The 24,691-nt window shown below is 41.5% G+C and overlaps 1 protein-coding gene across 1 annotated transcript in view; it reads left to right on the top strand.

Annotated features, from left to right (window-relative positions):
- Window positions 1-22,589, top strand: part of LOC308074835 (transferrin receptor protein 1-like) — a 52,508-nt gene extending 29,919 nt beyond the window's left edge. Inside the window, exons 3-17 of the mRNA XM_080414334.1 lie at window positions 7,799-7,991; window positions 8,284-8,500; window positions 14,751-14,873; window positions 15,043-15,138; window positions 15,279-15,418; window positions 15,667-15,818; window positions 19,163-19,282; window positions 19,656-19,741; window positions 19,997-20,060; window positions 20,270-20,337; window positions 20,444-20,514; window positions 20,799-20,892; window positions 21,024-21,245; window positions 21,402-21,554; window positions 22,005-22,589. Of these exons, the coding sequence (XP_080270460.1) occupies window positions 7,799-7,991; window positions 8,284-8,500; window positions 14,751-14,873; window positions 15,043-15,138; window positions 15,279-15,418; window positions 15,667-15,818; window positions 19,163-19,282; window positions 19,656-19,741; window positions 19,997-20,060; window positions 20,270-20,337; window positions 20,444-20,514; window positions 20,799-20,892; window positions 21,024-21,245; window positions 21,402-21,554; window positions 22,005-22,244 (2,039 nt within the window). The 3' untranslated portion in view covers window positions 22,245-22,589. The remainder of the gene's footprint in view (window positions 1-7,798; window positions 7,992-8,283; window positions 8,501-14,750; window positions 14,874-15,042; window positions 15,139-15,278; window positions 15,419-15,666; window positions 15,819-19,162; window positions 19,283-19,655; window positions 19,742-19,996; window positions 20,061-20,269; window positions 20,338-20,443; window positions 20,515-20,798; window positions 20,893-21,023; window positions 21,246-21,401; window positions 21,555-22,004) is intronic.
- Window positions 22,590-24,691: the final 2,102 nt, after the last annotated feature.

The raw sequence follows: 24,691 nt of genomic DNA, 5'->3' as shown, positions 1-24,691 counted from the left end.
ATCCTGTTTGTTAATTTAACTTCAGATACTTTCCATGCATCAGGGGCTGTGATTGCGTTTGGATGTGCAATAAACCCTCTACGAAACCTTTCCTGTCCAATTTCAATTTCAAGCCGATCTGATGTATAGTTAGCTTTGAGATATGGACATTCTCCTCTGGTGAAGTAAGCATGTTGATTTAAAAGCGTATCACCAGGCAGAAACTTTGAAAGCCCCAGTTTGCAAGTTGGACACCTGTGATTATCATCAACCCCAGTGTGTTCCATGTTAGAAGGGTCACCTAACCATGCAAAATGTGACGATTTAAAGCCAGAATCAGATTTCAGATTGTTTGATTTGATACCGGGGTCATTGCATTGTAAAGGTAGCCCGCACAATGCCGCTTCACGGGCGTAATATGAATGGTCATCGGCTGGAATATATTTGCCTCCGTGTGTATCATTCATCCATTTAACCCGCCCTTCCATAAGTCTATCAAAATAGGGATCTCCCCCAGTGGCTACGTATCGGCCATTTTTAAAAATTATTCTGTCAAAAATTGTGGGCTCGCCATCATCCTCGGGTTTGAAGGGTGGTGTTGGCATAGCGAAAGGATTGGCTGTATGGACGGAAAATGGATTGGTTGTTTGTTTAACAGAATCCTGTTCTGGTAGTTCTCGTATGTTATCCATTTGAAAAGGTAAAAGTTGTCTGAGTCTCTTATATCATGTAAGCTTGTAAGCTTCTTTGTCTGATGGGTTAGTCTGCTCTTATAAAGACCACGTTATATACTCTTCTAGGTCCACCCCCACTGTGACGTAGGTTAGTTAGCTGGGGCTTTTACAGTTATTTGGATTGTTTTGATATTTTTTATTTTATTTGTGTCTTTTTAAAAAAGATGTTACACATTGGGGCTTTAACACATGTTACAAATAACCAACATAATAATATATACATTCTATTTACACACATACTGAATGTTACAAATGTTCCATGAATATATTTACATACATACTGAATGACTAGTACACTAACAGTATTGTCCATCGAGAATACAATCAATAGATTCAGATCATCGAGAATAGCGTTGCTCCAGCAGGTGTAGAGCTATCTGCAGCGCTTGGTCTACTCAGGCGGACACGTCCGGGGTCTCTTTGGAGGATGAGACACGGTGATGTCATTTTCCAATGGTGATTGAATTGAATTGAATTGAATTGATTGGAAAATGACCAGATGACCTTCGGTGAACTGCTTCTCCAACAAAATCATTTTCTGGACTCTCTCTTTTTGACTTTCGAAGTAAACCTCTAGGTCTTTCAATAACTGCCGGATAATCCATATGTCCTCCAGATGGAAGGCCAGATGGACTGGATAAGACCGCTCTAGCTCCATGGCGGTTTTGGGGAGCCGGACTGAATCACCATCCTTCCTAAATCTTACCAGAAGCCACTGAAGAGACCTGGAACAGTCGACGACGAAGGCAGGGTCGCCCCTTGAATGGGATGGTGCCTCGGGATCCACTTCCACAATACAGCTAGCCTTGAATTCACGGTTCTGGCTCCCCGCTTGCATGTAATCACAGAACTCTAGGATCGGCTTCTTCAGCTCTTCAAATTCTGTAGCATACACACGCAAATCCCGATAGAGTCGGTCATCATCAAACACACCATCAAACACACTCTCTCCAGCTTCGAGTGTCTGCAAAGTAATCCATGGCGATCGATGGTAGAAGGGCATGTAATAACATATCATTTTTCGGGAGTGGTTCAGCTGCCAAATGTTCTTATCAACCCCACGGTGGATCAAACCGGTAGATGCCATTTTTTCCCGTATTCAATTAATGTATTTTTAAATTAATTAAGCCTTGTACTGTTTCAGTCCTTTGGGGACTTTCAGTAGTCGACTGTATGTGTCTTCCCTATTTAAAAGAAAAAAGATGCCTGATAAGGGGGGGGAGGACCTTTCTTTCAAATGGTCCATAACTCCCCACACCCCCCGAATTAAACTCTTTAGATTCTGTATATATATATTCTATATATTCTATAATCTTATTATCTTCTTAGTAGATACTACTTACAATATATACACGGATATAAAACAATGTAGACAAGTTTTCTGTTTTAGAATAAGGTTTATCTTTTTATTAACAATTTTTGTATTCTTCTTAGTTCAATATCAATATTGAACTAAAAAACAGTCCTAACACTTAGAAGTCTGTTAGAGCAGAAACATCTTACTTGTATCTTAAATATTGGTTCATAGGTATATAATACTGTATCCATGGGGATGATCTGAAGTGTATTAGTTTGAAGGTGTTTCTTTTTTTTTATTTCACAGGAAAAGTGGGGGGGGTAACACCCCCTGTAACATATAGTGAACAACAATTCAACACGGTACATATACACTAATTAATCATTACCTATGATACAAGACCGCTATCAACCCCAAGACCTCATTCCTCATACAGGTATAGATATTTCCGTTAGTACTGGTAAATGGATATAGAATCATAATCAACTTTATGATTCATGACTCATCAGTCATTACTGATGGGTTTACTGTTTATGGTTTTTGAGGGAGAAAAAGAGAGAAAATACATAATTGAAATATTGTATGAGTGGGAATAGACTAAGAGAGGAAAAAGAGGAAAGATTGCTGGGGATGGGTGAGAGAAGGGAGAGAGAACGAGAAAGGATGTTAGAGAAGAGAGGAAAAAGAGGAAAGAGATGTTAAGAGAAGCCACTTTACTGGCCTTCGGTGACCATTAGAAATAGATGTTTTTGATCAAATATCTACAAATCCTATGATCACACTAAACGTATAACAATATGAATACCATAAGGTAGTGACTTTGCCCTGCTAATTGGGAATATAACTTATAATATATATAATAGTATCTACTGTAAAATACAAACCCCTCTATGCTATATTGTCACTAATAACTAACAATATCTACATAGCTTTGCAACAAATGTTGATTTGTGTTTAACCCTACCACTATTAGAACTTAATTATAGACAGAGTTTTAGACTAACAGATAATTTCTGTCTATTTATCAACTATTAAATACTATTTTTCCTTTGTAATGAACTTTGGACATGTAATGGACCCCCGTCAGGGTCATTCTTTAAGAGGCTGCAGTGGCTCAGGGGTAGAGTGGCCGGGTAGAGTGAACTGGAAAACCGTAAGGTTCCCCGTTCGATTCCGGGGGTGGGGCGCTCCCCTAGAGTTAGTGTGAAGTGTCCTTGAGCAAGACGCTGAACCCCTAAACAATATATTTGTACATGGTTTCCTCTGCCATCGGTGTGTGAATGGGTTAATGACACAATCAATGTAAAACGCTTCGGATAGAAATGCTATATAAATGCACCATTTAAACAAGCCTAGACTAAACTACCACATTTTACTAGCATACTGTGTTGTTGTTTCTGTCAGAGATTTACACAAGTAGTATTTGTGTGCAGAAAAAAAAAAACTTCAGTTTTTTCAGGTTTTCATATAATGATGTTTGGTATGATGTGTTATAGTATAGTAAGTATAGCAAGATAACTTGGTTCATTACTGCCTTACCTAAGCAGATTGGATCATTAGATACCTTTGGCCATACAATTAGGAATCTAATCTAATCTAATGTATTAAGCCCCCCCAACACCACAACAATACCCTTTATTACATTATACATTACATTACAATACCCTTACAATAAGTGCATTCAACATAGGCAGGGGATGAAAACTACTAGTCACCAGAAGTCTTAAGGACATTCTTTTCTAAAAAATAAATAAAAAAAAACAGGCAACTAAGATTTATGATGTCTGTTACTATGGGCCATCTTGTAGAACCTTGTGTATGTCCTAAGTGTTACGATTTTATGGTGTACCATTGCATGATAATAAATAAAATAGCACGAATTTACATCCAGAAGCTACAGTTAAAACATTGGCTGTGAACCGTGATGCATTGTGAGATTGTAGATCAGCTATTTTCGTATCATTTTCGAAAACTGTGTCTGTAACACATAAATGTAAGTCTGAGTAATATTACATTACGGAATTTTAAGAGTAGCAAAGTAAGAGTAACTTTAAGACACGTTAAAAAGTGTATCAATGGTTAATGGATAGAGTTATTTACTGATCAATTGTAATGAAAAAAAAAACTGCACCATTTTTAAAAAAACTTTAGCTTCTGTACTGTTCTGATGGTGGTACAGAATATATTTTAAACCAGATCGGTTGATTTTTCTGTCAGATTCTATGCCAGTCATAATAGAATATATTGAACTAAACCATTTAAACTATATATTGTGATCTAAAAGACATGACCAGTCATGTCAGATATTAAACAATTATTTAATTATTCTAAGTAATTATTTTCAGAACACCCCAGGGTCCATTTGGTTACCACTAAGAGACTGAGTTATTTTTAGGGTACCAGGAGCGTGTAACACCCCCCTCGAGAACTAGAATATAACATATAGATGCGGAAGGCAGCTGCTAGATGTATTATTGTACTGAAAAAACAGACAACCTACTGTCTATGTGGTTCACTATGCCCTAAAATGTATAGAACATAGAGTTGGTCATCACACACACACACACACCCACACACACACACACACACACACACACACACACACACACACACACACACACACACCATGTTGTAATCATTTTACACTCTCAATAGTTAAATTATTATTATTATCTACATTACTTCATTAAAGAATTGTTATTTTTTGATCAACCTTAACCCTAACCCTAAACCTAACCCTATCCCCCTCATCAAATATTGATTCCCTGGCTCACAGACCCCGGGGAAAGTAACAAATCACACGTAGGCACGAGCCAGCTGCATCCTCAGGGCCATAACCCAGATCTATTTGTTTAGTCTAACTACCACAGATACTGGATATAAAGTATCTGTCCAGTATTGAGCTGAAGAGACACACAGAGTCACAACTCACAAGCATACACACGTGAATCCTTGTACACATGTACACCCAGGCATACAGCTTTTCTACTTTGGCAATGTAAACGTATGTTTTCTCATGCCAATAAGCCCTTTGAATTGAATGCTGTGAAAACTGCTGAGAGATGACAGGTGTGAAAAACCCGATGGAGGGAGGGGGGTAGCTGAGTCCCCCCTCTCATAGTTTTTATTACAAACCCTTGTCTCATTGAGCTTGTAGATTTGCTATTTTCATATAATTTTTACATTTTTGTATAATTATAACCATTATAACATAGGTTTCATGAAATGTGTTCATGAAATGTGTTACATAGAGTTAATGATTAAATCAAATACACTGTCTCCCTGTTTGCAGCCGTGGGCCTCTGAGAGAACAATGCTCCAAAAACACCTCAGGTGTGAAAATGCCTCTGTCAGAGGAACCACAGACCATGTTCCTAGGTACTTCCAACCATTGGTTGGATATAATCACCCAGCATGCAATTGTGAACTTTGGGCATGTTTGGGCTTAATAAGTTAGTTTTGAAAACAAATATATTGTTTAGGATAATGCATGGTGTCCCATTAAGGTTTTATCTAACGTAACAAAACATTAGAAGAGTGATAATGTGGTAAATTTTGGTATATTATTTTTAAAACCATGGGGTATAATGTTTGCACATAGTGTCTAACCGTATCCTCTCTTCCAATTATCTCACCTTGAGTCCTGTGCTTAGAATCCCCCTGTGGTGGGGATCAGTCAGACTCCAACTTTAATCACTCTCATCGCTACGGCAGTTGTTTTAATGTTATTAATGTTCTTAATGTTCTTAAATAGTTTAGAATAGTAGAATAGTAAAAAAATAAACCTATGATATGACAAGTGAAGTATGTATGGTAGTATGGTAAATTCTGATAGACCTATGTATGCCTGCAGTACCACTGATGACCATTTAGCCCCTATATCATGGTATTTTGTATTTACACCCCGATGATTTAAATTCTGATAGACATATGCATGCCTGCAGTACCACTGATGACCATTTAGTCCCCATATCATTATATTTTGTATTTATCCCCTAATGATTTAAATTCTGCAGTACCCCTGATGTCCATTATCCAGCCCAGAGATTAATTACGATCCCCTACATCCTGTAGCTGTCATAAGAACGGAGGGGTTCACTCTATGATCATCACGCAATCATGGATCACCCATACGAAGGTGTCGCACACATAGAATTACAGATCTACAGTATAAGGGGCCATAGGCCCCGGTAGATAGATAGATAGATAGATAGATAGATAGATAGATAGAAAGAGAGAGATAGTGAAATGAATTGACAGCTGTTTAGGATATGCTAGCGTGGGAACTTGTCACACATAGAGAATACATGGGCCATTGGCTCCCCACCCCCCAGACCCATGATTAACAGTGACTGCAACAAAATGACCGAGAGAGCGATTGAGAAAAAAGAGAAAAAAGAGAATTAGATTGAAAAAGAGAGGATTTAAGAATGCATTAATTAATGAACGAATTAATTAATTGGATTAAAAAAAAAAATCTAAATATACCTATTCGGATTAAATCTATTTATAATGATGTTATTAATAGAAAGGCTATTTTTATGTATATATTAATAGATATATATATATAGATTAATATAAATAGAAATGTGCGCAACAGCGCCAACTATTCCCCCAGCGGCCATTAGGGTGTAATGAAATGCAGCATTAAGGACACTACTCCCACTTTTGAGACAGCGCCGCTACTCGAGGTCCGTTAGAACGATGAACTGCAACTGCCAATGCATTCCCTATGAGAGGATATGAAAGTTAGCCTACTTTTAAAATGATCCTGCATTAACTGAAGACGATATTGATTTAAATAAAAATATGTTTCCAAATGTATGGAGTGTCTTTGTCAACATATCTTCTTGTTTTCTTAATAGTTGATGTGTTTCACATTTAATTTGCCACTTTAACGAGTTACCCATAATGTTAACACAGCAGAGGGTAGACAGCAGACAGACAAGTTGTCGCATTTCAGTGACATCACTGTCTTTACGAGCGCCGAGCGCCGACCAGTGGCGTACCCACTGTAGAGGCAGGAGAGGCGGTCGCCTGCCCAACTAAGATCTCGCCTCCCCTAAAAAAACAGAAAATGTGTCATTGCGTGCTTAATGTCCTCAAAGTCACGCATCCAACAAGCTTTGAACTGAGCAGATTGGACCTTCTGTTCCAGAGATAATGACCAAAACCTATTGAAAACGGCCACTTTCGCCAGTTTTCTGGGTATTGAAAACCTCAAGGGATGCGTCCGTGACGTATATACCATGCGACCACTTAAACTCTGGATCTCCGATGCTAGCGGTTTTGACATACTGATGGAGTATATTATAGTATATTGTGGGTAGTATATCGAGATGAAAGATATGGGACATTAAAAAGGACAAATTAAACAAATGGGACAGATTATTAGAACACAAAAAAAATTGCTACAGCCTCAGTAGTTAACCAGTCAAATGACGGTATTTTACAATGCCTCTCATAGAGATTGCATTGAGAGCTGCAGTTCATCGTTCTAACGGACCCCGAGTGTCAAAAGTGGGCGTGGATTTGTAGGCCTTCCGCTTCCGGCCGTGTGTCTCTATCGCCAAAACAGGCTATGCATTTAATAATTTATACTTGCTAAAATAGCCAACCTACAAGCTCACAAAACAGCGGCTGTTTTGCCACAGATTAATACCGATGAATGGAAACGATTCTACCAATTATGCAAAGTAAATGCGACGATCGATAATTGCGCTCAAGCGATTTTGTACTGACTGTGACAAAGGCCAACTTCTGATCAACCTTCCAACCTACCCCCCAGGCTACTTCATTGGCTACCTGTGTCATCGAAAAAAGGACTTGGCTCCCAGCTGTGCAGAGGCCCCGGTGTCCTTTGATGACTCCCCGACCCCGATTATCCACGAGACAGGCGCTGCCCCCCTCATGGACTGGGATGACGTCAAGAGTCTTCTTGCCAATAAACTCACTCCATCCAACTTTGAAGCTGCCTTCAGGTGACCATGTAGCTCCTAAGGCAATGTGCCGTGAAGCGTGGAAGTCAAACCAAATCCTAACAACCGTATTTCGTTTGCAGTACCAGAATTTTTTTTGGTGGTAATCCTGTTTCTGTAATATTGTACTGAAGAATGTATTTGTGACCCACGGGGTGTGGCTTTGACATCAGGCCTTCGGTACTCCATATAGAATATTTTTGCTCATTTCTGAACAAATTGACTAACTCCTTGTCTGCCCCCCTCTCTCTCCACGTTCTGTCTCGGGTGTCATGTTATTTCCTCGCCACTGCAGTGAGTTTGCCAGTAGCAGCCACCAGGCTGGTTCTTTTGGCGACGAGGCGCTGGGGAACAAGGTGATGAGGAGGTTGAAACAGTACGGCATGCAGACCTGGCAAGATAACTATTTTGTGAAGATCCAGGAACTCCCAGCCTACAACAAGGTGTCTTTCAAAGGGAAGGAAGAAAGACTCAGCGGATTCCTGTCCTACAGCGCCACTGGAACAGCAACGGTATAGATCTATTTGTCTGTCTGAATGTATGTGTCTTTGATGCAGTGTTGCTCAAAGTGGGGTCTGGGGACCCCCCCGGAGTTCCTTGAGGGGGTTCCAGGGGGTTCCCAGCAAAATGTGTTAATATACCTTAAACGTCTGTTTAAATACTTTAACCCTTTATACATTGGCTATTTGAAAATGGCAGATCTACAAGCTCAAACCCGTCACGGTGCGACACGTTGTGAGCTTGTACAGTATACCCAGTGGTGTTTTGGTCGTTGGACGGGACACCACGGCGCGTGGCCAGTAATTGCTTCACGCGCATGTACGGCACAGTAGCCTACAGTGCACACGCATGCACGCCACCGCCGTACCGCTGGGAAAAATAATCACCATTACACCACTGAGTATATCTAACAATTTTGCATATTTTTGGTAATTTATTTAACTACACAAATCTTGTATGAGGAGTCCCTGGCACAGGATTTTCAGATGGGGGTCCGCGGCCAACTACATATTAATTTGGGGGGGCCTTGACATGAAAAAGTTTGAGGACCACTGTTTTATGCAGGCCCACACTCCAGGTCAGATAGGGCTGAAACTTTGCATGTCCGTGTTCTCAGTTTTATATGAGAAGTAAGTCTCTGACTTTGTTGTGTTTATATCCTTGATTGTCGACTAACCACAACCACAGCAACACCACCTCTTTTCCATAGAAACTGTGGTCTAATGTCTCCAGCTTCTGATGAAATTCTTGATGCATGCACTCACTTTGCAACCCTGCACATTGCAACCATACTGTACATTACATGCATGCAAGTGACACACACACACACACACACACACACACACACACACACACACACACACACACACACACACACACACACACACACATTTAACATCTTTATTTGCGTTCACATTTTAACAATAAATTCTTGAACACAAACAATAGTAGATGCACAAACTTGGAAAAAACTCAACGACAAGTATTTCAGAATACAGATCATGGGTACAGGAAGCATCGCCTCCTATGGCGACTACCAATTATCACAGACATTGAACAGAATTTTGCCAATGCCTTAGCTTTTGGCTTGGGCATTCCTGCAATCTGCAGGCCTCTCACAACTGATTTATGGACATTACCGAGGCTTCCAAATATGAACACAAGCAGTTTACATTTGTAACCAAGCTGCATGATAGCATCCTTAAGACGTTGGTACTTAAGCACCGTGGTAAGGAATGCCTCTTCCAGGCTGTGATCAAATGTACATGCCACTTCCAAAATGGTCACTTCTCTACTGTCCTCATCAACAACAACAACATCTGGTGTATTAGCTGTGACATCTGAAAAGGCATCATTTTCATTATTGCGCATGAACATGGCAGTTGAAACACAAGAGTGCTTATACATTTTGGCAGATGATGAAACATATGAACTTATGTCCTTAGCTAATAGGTCAACAATTCTGTCATGCCTAGCAATGTACATTCCCTTATATACATGGCAGCCGTTCAGAATATGTGACAGAGTTTCAGTAATTGGAGTGTGGTCATGGTGCAGACAATGAGGAGGAAACGTATTAGGGTACCACAGAGAAAGATTGAGTCTGGTTTGGAGGACCCGTAATCTGGCTTTGACTGTAAAGGTGATTATATCCTCATCAACTGCATAATTTTTGAATATTGTGTGAGAGACGGTGTGATCTGCAATAGGATCCAGTCCAGTGTTGTTGTTGGTTCTGCTGTTGTAACATTACAAGGTACCTCCGTGCATTACTTACTTACTTACTTAATCCTCTTCGTCCCTAGTGGGACATAAGGCTTTAACGATCTGCCTCCATCGGGACCTGTCTTGTGCTGCATGTTGTGCCTCGCCCCATGTCAGGTTCATCTCCTTTAGCTCGGCAGTCAAGGTTCGTCGCCAGGTTGTTTTGGGCCGACCTTTCTTCCTTTTCCCTGCAGGAGTCCATCCTAAAGCGACCTTAGGGATACGTTCCTGGGCCATTCTGAACACATGACCTAGCCATCGAAATCGGTGCCGTTTGATCTCTAACACTATGCTGTTGCACTTGGTCACCCTGTGTAGCTCTTCGTTGGATATCCTCTCAGGCCAGAAAATGCGGCAGATTTTCCTCAAGCATCGATTATGGAAGGCATCGATTTTCTTCATATCCCTTATTGTGACTCGCCAGCATTCGGATCCATACAACAGTACTGACTTCACATTGCTGCTGTAGAGTCGGATTTTGGTTCTTAGTGTGTACTGTTTTGACTTCCAGATGGATTGGAGCCTAACAAAAACACTGTGAGCCTTCCCTAGCCTTGCTCTGATATCCTTTTGTGTTGCGTTTTCTTTGCTGACTAGACTTCCCAGGTAGGTGAACTCTTCCACATAGTCAAGAGGGAGCCCGTTCACAGTGACTGGTACACCTGGAGTGGCATTAAAGCACATCACTTGTGTTTTGGAGGTGTTGATGTTCAAGCCTGTTTGTAGGGCAAACGTGTTAAGTCGGTCAGTTTTCTCCTGCAGATGGGTATGGTTTGAGGAGAGCACCGCAAGGTCATCAGCAAAGTCAAGGTCTTCGAGTTGGGAAAACAGGGTCCACTGGATGCCTCTGGGTCTGTCGGCTGTTGTCTTCCTCATAACCCAGTCGATGGCCATCAGGAAGAGAATGGAGGACATGATACACCCCTGTCGTACACCGGACTCACTTGGAAGTGACGATAGAACAACCCCATCAGTGAGACCATTTTGGGGGGAATTCCATATGATCCCGCGATCTTCCACAGGGTGTCACGGTGCAGGCTGTCAAATGCTTTCCGGAAGTCGATGAAGTTGATGTACAGTGCGGTGTTCCATTCTATACACTGCTCTATGATGTTTTTCAAAGCAAAGATCTGGTCTGTGCATCCCCTCTCTCTCCTAAATCCTGCCTGTTCGTCTCTCAGGGTCTGATCAACAGCGGAATCAATTCTGCCAATTAGGATCCTGCAGAAAACTTTTGATGGTATCGACAGCAGTGTGATCCCCCGCCAATTGTCGCAGTTTTGCTGGTTTCCTTTCTTGGGGATTTTGACTATCAGGCCCTTGTCTATCAGGCCCTTGTCTATCAGGCCCTTGTCCCCCTCCGTGCATTAACTGGTGATAAATGATGTTCTTTATCAATAACAGTAGCCCTTACTGAGATCCTACAGTTGGTAATAATGTCCTCCGAGACTGCTACAGTGTCTGAGTCAGGTCGGACCCAGTGTAGGGATACTCCGGTTCTCGCACAGAGGTCATTGAGGTCAGGCCAATCTGACAACACCCCGAACCCAGTAGCATGTGAGTCCATTTTAACGTTGGGCTTTCTTTTGAACCCCAGGAAACTTGGCTCGCCCTCTCTTGCCAGGGGCACTTTACGCCGTTTCATATCTAGAAACAGAGAAGATCTAGCCTTGTGGCATTATATATCCACTCCACATTTGGGACGCCAAACCCACCCCCCTGTTTGGACTGGAAAATAATGTCTCTGGTGGAGTGGGTGTTAAGTCCAAACCACTTCCTAACAAAATGAACTATTTTGTCGTTTAGTTCACTAAGTGTTTTGCATGCTAGGTGAACGTTGGAGAAGAGATGTTGAATTCTGGACAGGGCAACCTGCCTGATAGCCTCCAACTTCATTAGCAGTGGCAGCGGTGAAGCATCAATCAGGTTCAGCCTGGCTATAAACTCAGTCATGATGTATTCAACCTGTTCTTTCCATTCTCCAGCTATGTTAAATCTATGACCTAGGTAGTTGTATGTCCTATGCAGGTCATACAGACTAATCGGTTCTGAGTTGATGGTAAATTCAGGACTCTTGTCAGTCTTAGATTTATACCAGCGGTTGCCGCCACTACGTCTCTGGTAAAGAACAGCACACTTAGAGTGTTTTGCTTCTAAACCGGACCAGTCTAGAAATGCGTCTGTTCTAGAGAGCATATTCTTAATAACACTCTCTTCCCGAGATGCTAGCTGTACGTCGTCCGCATAACCCTGGACGGGGTTTGGGTTAAACACATTTGGTGGGGCACAATCACACAACCACTTTATCCACTCATTGATGGCAAGAACAAAGTTAATGGCACTCCATGGGCAGCCTGTTTTAATGCCCACCTGGAGAGGAATTGGGTCTGTGAGTTGTTTTCCACATATTACCTGTATGTATGATGTTTTATACACATCCTTAATAATGTCGATAAACACCTGAGGTAGTTGTATTTTCTCTAGGGAATTTATCATGACATTATGGGTCAGAGTACCAAAAGCATCGCGAAAGTCCAGGAAGACAGAATAGAATTTGCAAGACTCATGTTTAAAATCATCGATCCCAGTTTTAAGACAAAATACATGTTCATTCATCCCTTGTCTGTTGATGTATGCCTTCTGTTTTGATGACAAGATGTCATTGTCTATCAGCCAGGGAAGCACACGAGACAGGATGCATTTCATGAACACTTTGTAGATGGTGGGGAGCAAAGAAATGTCCCTCCATGTTGATGGATCATCAGGTTCATTGTCTTTTTTTGGGATACGGTGAATCATGGCTCCTTTCCAGGACTCGGGCACTCTCTTATTGTCCAGGCAGACATTGAAAATAGATGTTATTTTTTCACATGACTGTGCGGTCTTAAGGCTTTCATAAGTTACCCCATCTATGCCACTAGCCCTGTCATTTGGTAGGCTGTGTAAAACAGACTCTAATTCATTAAGTGAAAAGTGGGTGGTGTTAGGAAAGTTTTCAGGTTGTGCTGGTTGTAGGCTATTATTCCAGGGTGGTAATGGGAGTGGATCACTGATCAGTGTTTGGCTGAGACATTTATTTTCATAATGGGTTTTGACCATTGTGACGTCACTGGGGCAGGGAGGCGGGTCGGGATATTCACTGTCATTTAGAATGATCTGGATCGCTTTAGAACGTCTGTGCTGCCACAAGAAAGCAAGTTTGTTCCTACTCACTCTTTTGTGGCGCTCCCGAGTTGTACTGGAGCTGAGCTGGGGCTGTATCTTGTCACGTACAAAACACAGTTGCCCCTCGATCCATTCGGCAGCGGTAGATGGGCTCAGAACCTCAGGGAGTGGATCCTTGAGAGGAAACTTTTTCAGAATCCGCGTATTTCAGCAGCGCGAAGCCCAGCTGATTTCCTCCTCGGCTCGTTGTTGTGAATATGCCGTTCTTAAAAAACACACCATTCAATAACGTTATAAGGCGTATCCATTTCGCCGGGTCTTCAGAAGCCGCGAAGCGCCTCTCTTGCAGTCGTCTGGAGGCCCTCTCGCTGTCCTGGAAGGCCCTCTCGCTGTCCTGGAAGGCCGTCCACTGCTCATCAGACAGGGGGTGTTGGTACTCCGTAAAGTCCGTTTCCACTGGCAGCCTGCCCGCCAGATGTTTCAAGGCGGAGTCGGCTTGCTCCGGTAGCTCGTAGATCCTCACGCAGAGCAACGCTTGTTTGAAAGCGAGCCTCATTACGGTGATCAGAAACATTGTCAGATAGAGCTTTCCAAGCACACGCACACGCACACGCACACGCACACGCACACGCACACACACACACACACACACACACACACACACACAGACTTGGTTTAATTCATCTGTCCTTTTTATTTTCATGATGTGGCACCAAAGGGGCCAGTCATCTAGAGTTGAGCTGTATGTACATGTGTGTACCAACAAAACTAGACCAATCACAGCAAACTGCACAGCTCAGCTACACCAATCTAATACCCCAGAAATGTCCCAGATGTGAAGACATTTTGTTTTCTTTGGGGAGGGGCTCAGCTAATTTATAAAAGCCTGTAATGAGAAAGCACTAGTGTTAAATGAATACACCATATCATCTTCAGTACATTACATCATTGTCTGTTCACAGCTTCGGCCATATATTGTACATAAAAACACCACATATCCATTAATGCCTTTAATTTTAGATTTCACATTTATTTAAATGTTCTCTAAAGTCATTAAAACATTACATAATTTAACTGATCAATTGAGTTGGTGTTGAATAGCAAACATTACGCAGTTACATTTAGTTTGTTAGACATTAAAAAAACACATTAATTAAAACCACATCTATCTCAATAATATTTCATGCCTCTGCAAGTAGATTTTCATACTGTAATAAAATGAATGGACTGCAATGTATGGTCTGCAGTAATTAAAAGTATAACATGAGGGTTAGTCAACATGCCTGACCACCAGTATTTTCCATTAAACACCAGGACTTTGTCTTGTTCCAGGGTGCTGTCCTCTACGCATACTACGGGCAGACCTGTGACTTCAGTTTTCTGAAGAACAAGAACTTCAACATGACTGGCAGGGTTATCCTGGTCAGAGCTGGCAAGATCAGCTTTGCTGAGAAGGTGGGTGGTATGTTGCTATAGATGAGGGCTGTTGGTTACGAAAAAACGTTGAGCATTAATTTTTCCCGTTTCTACAATGTATAAATCCTTGAGAGAAGTGAAGAAATTTGTTCTTCATTTTCTAGCCCTTAATTTTTTTCTCAATTCCTCTGTCAAACTGTATTTCTAGGTTGCGAATGCTGCCAGTATGAATGCCGCCGCTGTGTTGATCTACCCAGATCCTGCTGACTACAACATTGGACTTGATACGGAGCTCTATGGACATGTGAGTTTAAAGACATTTGGATTTAGAATATTATGGCTCCTTTGCATAGCAGAGAGAGAGATGAGGCGTTTTTCATGGACTGTTACAAGTTGAACCAGCATCATTTTTTCAGTTGTCTGCCCTTCCTCTCTCTGTCTCAGGTCCACTTGGGTTCCGGGGACCCCTACACCCCTGGTTTCCCCTCGTTCAACCACACCCAGTTAAGTCCTCTAAAGTCATCGGGCCTGCCCGAGATCCTGGCCCAGACCATCTCTGGCAGCATGGCTGTCCACATTCTGAGGTAGGGCCTGAAACTGCCCTTGAAATATAAACTTGTTTAAATTGAGGTTTATTGAGGTTTAAGTGGGTATTGCTTTCCTTTTCATACTGGACAATGCGGCTTGTAACTGATTATCTTTATTTTGTGGTATTGCTACTTTTACTAAAAATAAATCTGAAAACTTCTTCCACCACTGGCTATTATATTGACAATGTCACATGCTTGTGCGATTACTTTATTGTAATGCTATTTCATTGTGTATGCTAAAGGCAACTGAGCGGTGAGGCTGTACCTAGCGAGTGGGGAGGCATAAGCAAACTGGGGGACGAGAACGACATGGTTACGGTGGAAGTGAACAACGTACTGACCCAGAAGAACATCAACAATGTATTTGGTGTGATCAAAGGCTTTGTGGATCCAGGTACAATATATAATAATAATAGCTCAGATTTATGTAGCGCTTTTCTAATTCCCCAAAGTCGCTTTACATCGAAACAACTTTAATAAGAGAAAACGAAAACAATAAAGACATAAGTGCTAGATTAAAAACCATAAAAAGTTAAGCATGGGTTGGGGAGACATCCTAACTAGACCTCAACTGGGAAAGGCTATCCTGAAGAGATGTGATTTGAGTGTGGTTTTGAAGGAAGTGAGTGAGGGGCCTCCTTAATATGGTTGGGGAGTGTGTTCCAGAAGGAGGGGGCAACAACAGAGAAAGCTCTGTCCCCCCAGGTACGGTACTTGGCCTTGGGGACCTCCAAGAGGTTGGCTTCACTGGACCTGAGGGAACGGGAGGGGACATAAGGTTCGAGAAGATCAGAGAGGTAGGGGGGGTGCAACACTCTCTCATTCTACATCTTCAAAAATAAACAGTGGTTCTTTTCATTTGTCCCCCAGATTCGTATTAGGCCACAGACCCCGGTAACTCAGAGTTACATACTGTACCTGCAAGGCTCAATTTGATTCCCAACTATCAATATATAGTTTAGAACCACCTGGAGGAACCCTTGGGGTCCCTGGACACCACTTTGAGAACCACTGATGTACAACACTTACAGTACACTTTCAGCGCTGTCAGCGACATCCTCGAACGATTGAGCAGCCACACCAGTAGGGAACTGTATTCGTTTTTTTGTTCTGTAAGGAAAGACTCAGAAATAGGTGGAATTGTATTACTTTTTTTTTTAAACAATATATTTATTGGCATTTTCAATTATAAAACATAAGGCTCTTGTGTTAAAATGCCTATAAGTAATCAAACAAAAACAGAGCAAATAGACATCACATAGATATACATACACATACATAGTAAGAATATGAAAAACAAAAACGGAAAATTAAAATAAAAACAGCAAAAAACTAATACAAAAAAAGAAAACAGACATGGTCATGATTTCTTTCCCACATTACAAAGTAGCAGAACCATCTATTAACACAGGTCCTAAAGGATTACCTTCCATAAAATGTATGAACTGTCCCCAAATGTCTTGAAAGATAGCAGATTTCCTTTTGGCAAAAGTCAGCTTCTCTAGTGCAAGACAATTTGATAGTTCTCTATACCATTGCCTGATGTCTGGCTTATCTGGGTTTTTCCAAAAGAGTGCAATTGTGTTTTTAGCCTGGAGAAGAGAGTATATAATCATACTCTTTTTATTTACTTTTGAGATTATCAGTAAATATGCCCAGAATTCACAGCTGTGGGCAGTTAGGAATATCTTCTGAAATAATATACCAAGTACCTCTTTCCAAAACATCATGATCTCTGGGCATTGCCATAAACAGTGAAATGATGTACCCTTCTCCACATTGCACTTTAAACATTGGTCTGGTGTAGGATCAAAATGATGAAGTAGAGAAGGAGTAATATATGTTCGGAATCAGATCAGCCATTTGTACTGTAGTAACTTGTATCTGGTATTGATTGTCTGTGTTTGAGCTTCATAGCAAACCCTCTCCCAATCTTCCACGCTTAATTCTACATTTAGATCACTGCACCATGCCAATATTCTACCCTCCGAGGATTCCCCAGACATCCTAACAAACGCATCATAAATCAAAGATACTTGACCACGACCACTAGAATAATCTACTATCATCTTTTCCAAAACTGATAGAGATGGCAGTTGAGTTGAGTTATTTGGGGTTTTTAAGAAAAACTTCTTATCTGTAAGTACTTAATAAAAAATGATTTGAAGGGATATTATATTTCCTGCAAAGTCCTTCAAAAGATCTTGGCAACACCCTTGTCTGCCCATGATTTAAACCCCCTGTCATGACTCCCGGGTTGTTTAAACTTCTGGTTACCCCACAGGAGGGGAAAACTTGAGACTTTAGAATCTGAACCAAAGTATTTCTGTGCTTTAAAGGTTTAATGACATTCACTTTTACACCACATTCAAAGTCTTTGTCCTGGTCCTTCAAAAGTGTACAAAAAGTTTTAAGTGAAAATTCCATTCCAGTGATTCACTGTAGGTGTTTTTGTCTCACATTTCTAAAGCCTTTTCAACTGCAATGAAAAAAGAAATCTTTGCCTGCGGGTGTCGCTGGTGAGGGATTTTGCCTGTCAATCATCGCCTCTGCTCCGCCCCCCCCCAAAGGAAAGGATAGGGGAGGGGAGGGGCGAGGAGGAGAGTGGGCGGGATTAATCGACAGTGACCTCACTGTCGAAGGGCCAAGCTCAGATTTACTTTTCAGCCTAATTATTCAGAAAACCCCAGACCACAGAAAATCCACTGAATGTTCAAAGTTAAAAAAAAATTGGTGTAATTGAGGTCATAAAACCCCCCAAAAAACATAAAAAAATAAAAAAGTGAAAATGAATGTCATGATACCTTTAAACCAATTTCAATCGTGTTCTTAACAAAGGGGTCCTTCGTCTTACTTTTTAAATTCTTAAGGGAGTCAGAATATAAATAAAGGTTTCTTTTCGTTCCAAATAAAGTTAGTAATGAGTTTTTTTTAACAGATATTATACCATTGGTCATAACTTCTGCCATTGGGTTATCATAGTACCTTTGGGAGTGCAATGGCACTAGACCTAGATGACTCATAGAGAAGATAACACTATCACTACTTACCCTGTCAACTACGTCGGGGGTTCTCAACCTTTTCAGGCCATGACCCCCCAAAATAATCATATTTGAACTGGGGACCCCTCAAAATAATCATATTTGAACCGGGGACCCCTCAAAATAATCATATTTGAACCGGGGACCCCCCACCCTGACAAGCACTCAACCGTTATAGAATAATACATTGAAAAATATATGCACAACTATAATCATTATTATCGAGAGTATTTTGGTTCACACCTACAGTGAACGGTTCATTTGTTTGGTCAGCACCAGAGTTCGAATGAGCGTTCACACTAGTGCAAACAAACTGCACTTTCTGACAATACCCTCCAGTGTTCGTTTTACTCGCACTAAAACATCCAGTTGTGAAGGCAGTCAAGGTACCCTAAATTGTCACTTCACTGTCATCTGGGGACCCCCCCTAAATCATGTGGGGACACCCTGGGGGTCCCGACCCACAGGTTGAGAACCACTGAAATAGGTGTCAATTCAGCAACACTAGTTGATAAAAAAAAACACTGAAGGAGGTTGTACGCAGATGTGTTTGTTAAATGAGTTCGTAGTCTTCAGTACACCAACTAGTGTTTTTCACCATTACTGTAGGAATGGATAACAGATTTAACAGCTGACTCGCAATGACCTTTTGTCGATGTTGTTCACACTCTGCCGACTGGACCTCCTTTCTCCTCAGACCTTTATGTGGTTCTCGGTGCCCAGAGGGATGCGTGGGGTGCGGGCTTTGCCAAATCTACCGTGGGCACTAGTGTCCTGGTCGAACTGGCACGCTGCATCTCCGAAATGGTGAAGAAAGGTGAGTCTCACATGCCAATTTGGAAGCTGCGCTTTTTTTCCCACCAAAATACGAAACCAAATGAAAGGTCTAAGCTATGAGGTGTGTTAGTATAGTCTGGGTAATATTGTGTTTTGCACTTGCACTTCAAGGGAGTTCTGTAATCTCATGTAATTTGTCAGTAAAGTTAATCTTTTAATGTCATCACTGCATTATTGTACCAACTGTATTGGTATTCATACTTTGCAATAAAGTGTAATTGTAAAAAAAATGGGAAAAATGCTAATAGCAGATAATGGGACTCATAAAGGAAATAAGCAGACATAAATCTTTCCTGGACACTGGATATGTGGTGCATTGATAATGTAATGGCATTCATACCGCTCCATATCAGATGGATTCAAGCCAAGGAGGAGCTTTGTGTTTGCTAGCTGGAGTGGCGGGGAATATGGGAACATTGGTGCCACCGAGTGGTTGGAGGTGAGAACTGCACATTCACTTCGGCAGATGAAAGATTTCACTTTTTTTAATTTGTACTTTTTTTGGCACTGGAGCAACTCGGACGATAAAAAAACAAGTCTCAAATCGTCCGAGTTGCTCCAGTGCCAATTCTTTATTCAGTCTTACGTGATCAGGCTGATACGGATCAGCCTGATTTGGAATATCCCTTTAATGATGTTTGTCCTTGTTTAGATTTGTATTCTCTATTTTGTAACCCTTTCTTTGTTTTTCTAGGGTTATATGTCTTCTTTGAACATGAAAGCCGTCTCATACATCAACCTGGATGGCGTTGTTACGGGTATGTGTGTAAGGCATTTTGCCTTTTTTGATTCTTGTAATTTTTCCCCAATTTAGTCATTATACCAATGACCCCATGTGTAAATTCCTCGTCACTGCTGACCTGACGTATCCCAGACGTTTCCAAAGACTAAAATAATAAAATAAGGATACTTAAAAGAAACCTAACGTTGGGGGTAATGTTTTAAATGTGTGTTTTTCCTCCTCCAGGCCAGAATGGATTCAAAGCGTCAGCTAGTCCCATGATGTACACCCTCATTGAGAGCACTCTGAAAGAGGTAAGAGTAGTGTTGTAAAAAATAACTTAGTACACTTTTGAGTTTTCTTTTGTTAATATAAGTTGCAGTTTAAGTTATTTTATTGTCTTATGTGGTCTTTTCTTAGGTGAAGGCCCCCAATAACCCTGCTGTGACCCTCTATGAACAGCATGCCAAGGGCAACTGGGAGACTAATGTGTAAGTTGGGCTTTGGGGAGGATCAATTAGTCAATCAATCAAACTGTATTGCCACATCACAGTTACAAGTAAAAGGGGGTGCAATCCTGGTTTGTGCAGAGAGAATAAAATAGAATGAACACATAAAGTGCATAAAAAGTTTAAAATCAGTGTCATGTGGATTGGATAGTAGATTTGCCGCCATCTTTATCAACATAATTAGACCATTGCAATGTCCCCTCTCCATTGGGAGATGGAACTTGTGGCTTGTAGCTTTTTAAAATGACATGTTTGATGTCCTCCAGTCTAGAGTCTCTGCAAGTGGACGATCCTGCTTACCCGTTCCTCACCTTCACGGGCATTCCCTCTGCCTCCTTTCGACTGTCTTCCACTTATACGGTATGTCCACCCATTTCAATAATCTTAAATCTTATTTTTCTTTACATTTACAAGACAGTGATGGTTAGATATGAACTAGTTGGTTTACTGTAGTTCCTGAAACACCTCTATACCTATACTTTTCCTTGCAGGACTACCCGTACTTCAGCACTATGCTGGACACCCGTAAGAATCTGGACTCCATTACCTCCAGCCAGACCCCTCGGATGACCGTGGCAGCGGCCCAGTTTGCAGGCCAAATGGCTCTGAGGCTGGTCCATGACCACCTGCTGAAACTGAGCGTCCAGAAATACGAGAACATCATCCGCACGAGGGTGCTCAACATCAACCGCAAAGTGAAGGCTGTTCAGAGGGTGAGAGTCTGCAGTTCTTGGTTGGTTTTGGTTTCCTTGCACCCAGAAGGGCCAAGACCAAGTTAGTCTTCACTCTTGAAGCACAACATTTTTCAGTCGTGAGATTTCTTTTTTTTTGCTTTAATCCATGATTACTGCATTGTTCCTGCGTTCCAGATGCGGCCTGATCTCCAGGCCCTGACGGTGCAGTGGCTGATCACAGCCTCTGGATCCTTCAACCGCGCCTCTCGCAGCCTGCAAACTGACTTGACCCACAGTGACCTGGAGGACATTGCGATGTGCCGCATAATCAATGACCGTATCTTGAGGGTAAGAAAGAATGATTTAATTTAGTGTGAAACCGATATCTTTTGAGTCATATTATGAAATGGTCTGACATGATGCTATTTATCCTGTGGATTATAATCATCTTTATCGGGTGGAAACCTCATTATGTCCAAAACAAATAAAAAAATGGCAAAGAAAAGCAGCTGCGTTTTGAGCTTGTCGATCTGCTATTTTGTAATGCTTTTGTGTGACGCTGTAGAATGATAGTTTCTGCCCGACGGAAACGAGATTTGAAAGGGCACAAGAGTGTAATAATTGTCAATAATCTGAAGGTATTTGAATCCCAATCAAATGATTCCTCAAACGGTGATCATGGAGTGAAATGCTAGATTCAGATGCCTTGCTTCTAGCAGGACAAGTGAGGGTGTCTGTATGTACACAGTAGGTGGTATGTGTCTTTGTCCACTCAAAGGTTCCTCTCCGTTCCCATAGGTGGAGAAGAGCTTGCTGTCGCCATACGTGTCTCCCATAAACAGTCCGTTCCGCCACATCCTGATTGGCTCGGGCCCCCACACACTGAAGGGTCTGTTGGACCACCTGGAAGTCCTCAAGCTCGACAACACGGCCGACGCCAACCTGTTCCGCGAGCAGTTTGCCCTGGCCACCTGGACCATTCAGGGATGTGCCAACGCACTGGCAGGGGACATCTGGTCTCTGGATAACGAAGTCTAAAAAGGGCCTGTTATACTTGGTTGCGCGCCGGTTGTCGCGCACAGAAAAAGGCGGATCTACAATCTCACAACGCATCGTGATTTGATGCGTTGTGAGCTTGTAGATCGGCTCATTTTGGTGCGTGACGCCGGCGCGCAACCAAAGTATAAATTTGGCTTGTTAATTCTGCCTCGTCCATGGTTTGGCCCACCTAACAACACAACTACTGCCAGTAAGCCACGTTGATGACAATAATAAACTGCAGGTGTAGGGAACTTTTGGTAACTTAAAAAAAAAATCTAAAATTAATTAGTCGCAGTGTTCCAAAAATAGATTAGATGTTACACAATATGTTAATGTTACAGTTATCGCCCCTCTCTTATATAATGTACACTTCACTGTGATGTACTATGTAAGATCAAAGAAACTTGGACCATAATAAACCAGTTACTCCACCTAAGGAAAGTAATATCCAAGTTCCCACATCAGTTCTATGATGGAGGGAAAACCATCACTAAACCTGACGAAATAGCCCATAAGTTTAATAAGTTCTTTGTAAACGTTGGTGCCTCTCTCAGTAAAAAGATCGTAAGTAGAGAGGGAAGTCCCCTGGACTATATTGATGGTTGTTTTCCTGTATGTAATAATTTTGACTGCCCTGACCCTCAGGAGGTACTGGACATTATAGATAAACTGAAACCAACAGCAGCAGGCCACGACGAAATCAGAACTATACTCATAAAAGAGGTAAAATCAACTATCATTAACCCACTAACCTTTATATGTTCAATCTCAATGTCAACTGGAGAGGTACCAAGTGACCTCAAGATAGCAAAAGTTATTCCTATTTTCAAATCTGACGACCAAAACTACTTTACTAACTATCGCCCTATCTCAATATTACCTTCATTTTCAAAGATCATAGAAAAACTTGTCTACAAAAGAATGCTCCAGCACATTAACTCAAACAATATACTATACAACCATCAATATGGTTTCCGTAAAAACCATTCAGCTTACATGGCTTTACTAGACCTCACTGAGAAAATCTCCTCTGCACTAGACAATAAGGAATATGCACTGGGACTCTTCCTGGATCTCTCCAAGGCGTTTGATACTGTGAATTATAATATACTGCTAATGAAGTTGTCCAAATATGGGTTTAGAGGTACTGTGTACAACTGGCTAGAAAATTATATAACTGATAGACAACAATATGTTGCTGTCAAAAATGCAGAATCCTTTAGGGCAACATTATCCTGTGGAGTGGCACAAGGCTCAATTCTTGGCCCCCTGTTATTCCTTATCTATATAAATGATCTTCCCGCAGCATAAAAAAACATGTTTTCCATCTTGTTTGCCGACGACACAAGCGTCATCCATACCCATAAAAATGTCAATACCCTCATCAGGGAAGCAAACCAAGGTCTACTTATCCTCTCTAAATGGTTCCAGCTAAATAAGCTCTCACTAAATATAAAAAAAACTAAATTTATAATATTTTCTGGAAAGAAAAAATACAACCCTGAGGAAGCGAAACTCAATATTGAAGGTGTTGAAATAAGCAGAGTAGCCTCCACCCCTTTCCTAGGAATAATGGTGGATGAGAAATACTGTTGGAAGGATCACATCAACCAGGTAACAAAGAAAGTCTCAAAATCAGTGGGGATTATCAGGAAAATCAGTCAATTTCTAAGTAGAGCCTGTTTAATAACCCTATACTACAGCCTAGTATATCCCTACCTAACCTACTGTAACATTGTATGGGCTAGCACCTACCCAACTTCTCTCCATAAACTATATATGCTAACTATATCTTCACTCAATTTACTTACTATTTTTAATATAAATATACTTCAAACATGTATATTCACCTACAAAACAAAATACCAGTATAACCACCTCCCATATCATTTCAAACAGTACTTCCAGCCAAATTCTAGCATTCATTCCTACCCAACCAGGCAAGCGAATCAATTACATGTCCCACTAAGTACCACCAACAGGGGGCAGTTCGCCACAAAATATAGAGGTGTTGTGCTATGGAATGCCCACTTCCACCTAGTGGCAACCACATCCTCCCTTCCTACCTACAAGTAAGACGCGCGAACGCTGGAAGCGAACGCAGCTCGAAAATATTGTTGCGAACGCAGCGGAGCCTCCGCGCAAGTGGAGCTTACTATGAAACCGTGCTCGGGTTGTGTCTCTGTGTCTCTGTGTCTCTGTGTCTCTGTGTGCACTGCCTGTGTGCACTGCCTGTGTGCAGCTCCTCTGAGAAAAGTAAGTAAATGTCCAATTTAGACGTACCATACATCAAATGAAAGGTCTTGGAAAACTGAACACACCTGTCAAGGTTGCGTTTAAGCCCGCCCCTTCCCCCGGAAGCCACGCCCCGGAGAAGGCTCCTAAAAACTCCCCATTGAAACCCCATGTTAAATGAAAAGTGCCCGAATCGCTCCGAAACTTTT

This window comes from Gymnoscopelus braueri (genome assembly GCF_963280865.1).
Source record: "Gymnoscopelus braueri genome assembly, chromosome: 19".
NCBI lineage: Eukaryota > Metazoa > Chordata > Actinopteri > Myctophiformes > Myctophidae > Gymnoscopelus > Gymnoscopelus braueri.
This window is presented reverse-complemented; position numbering and strand designations above follow the sequence as displayed.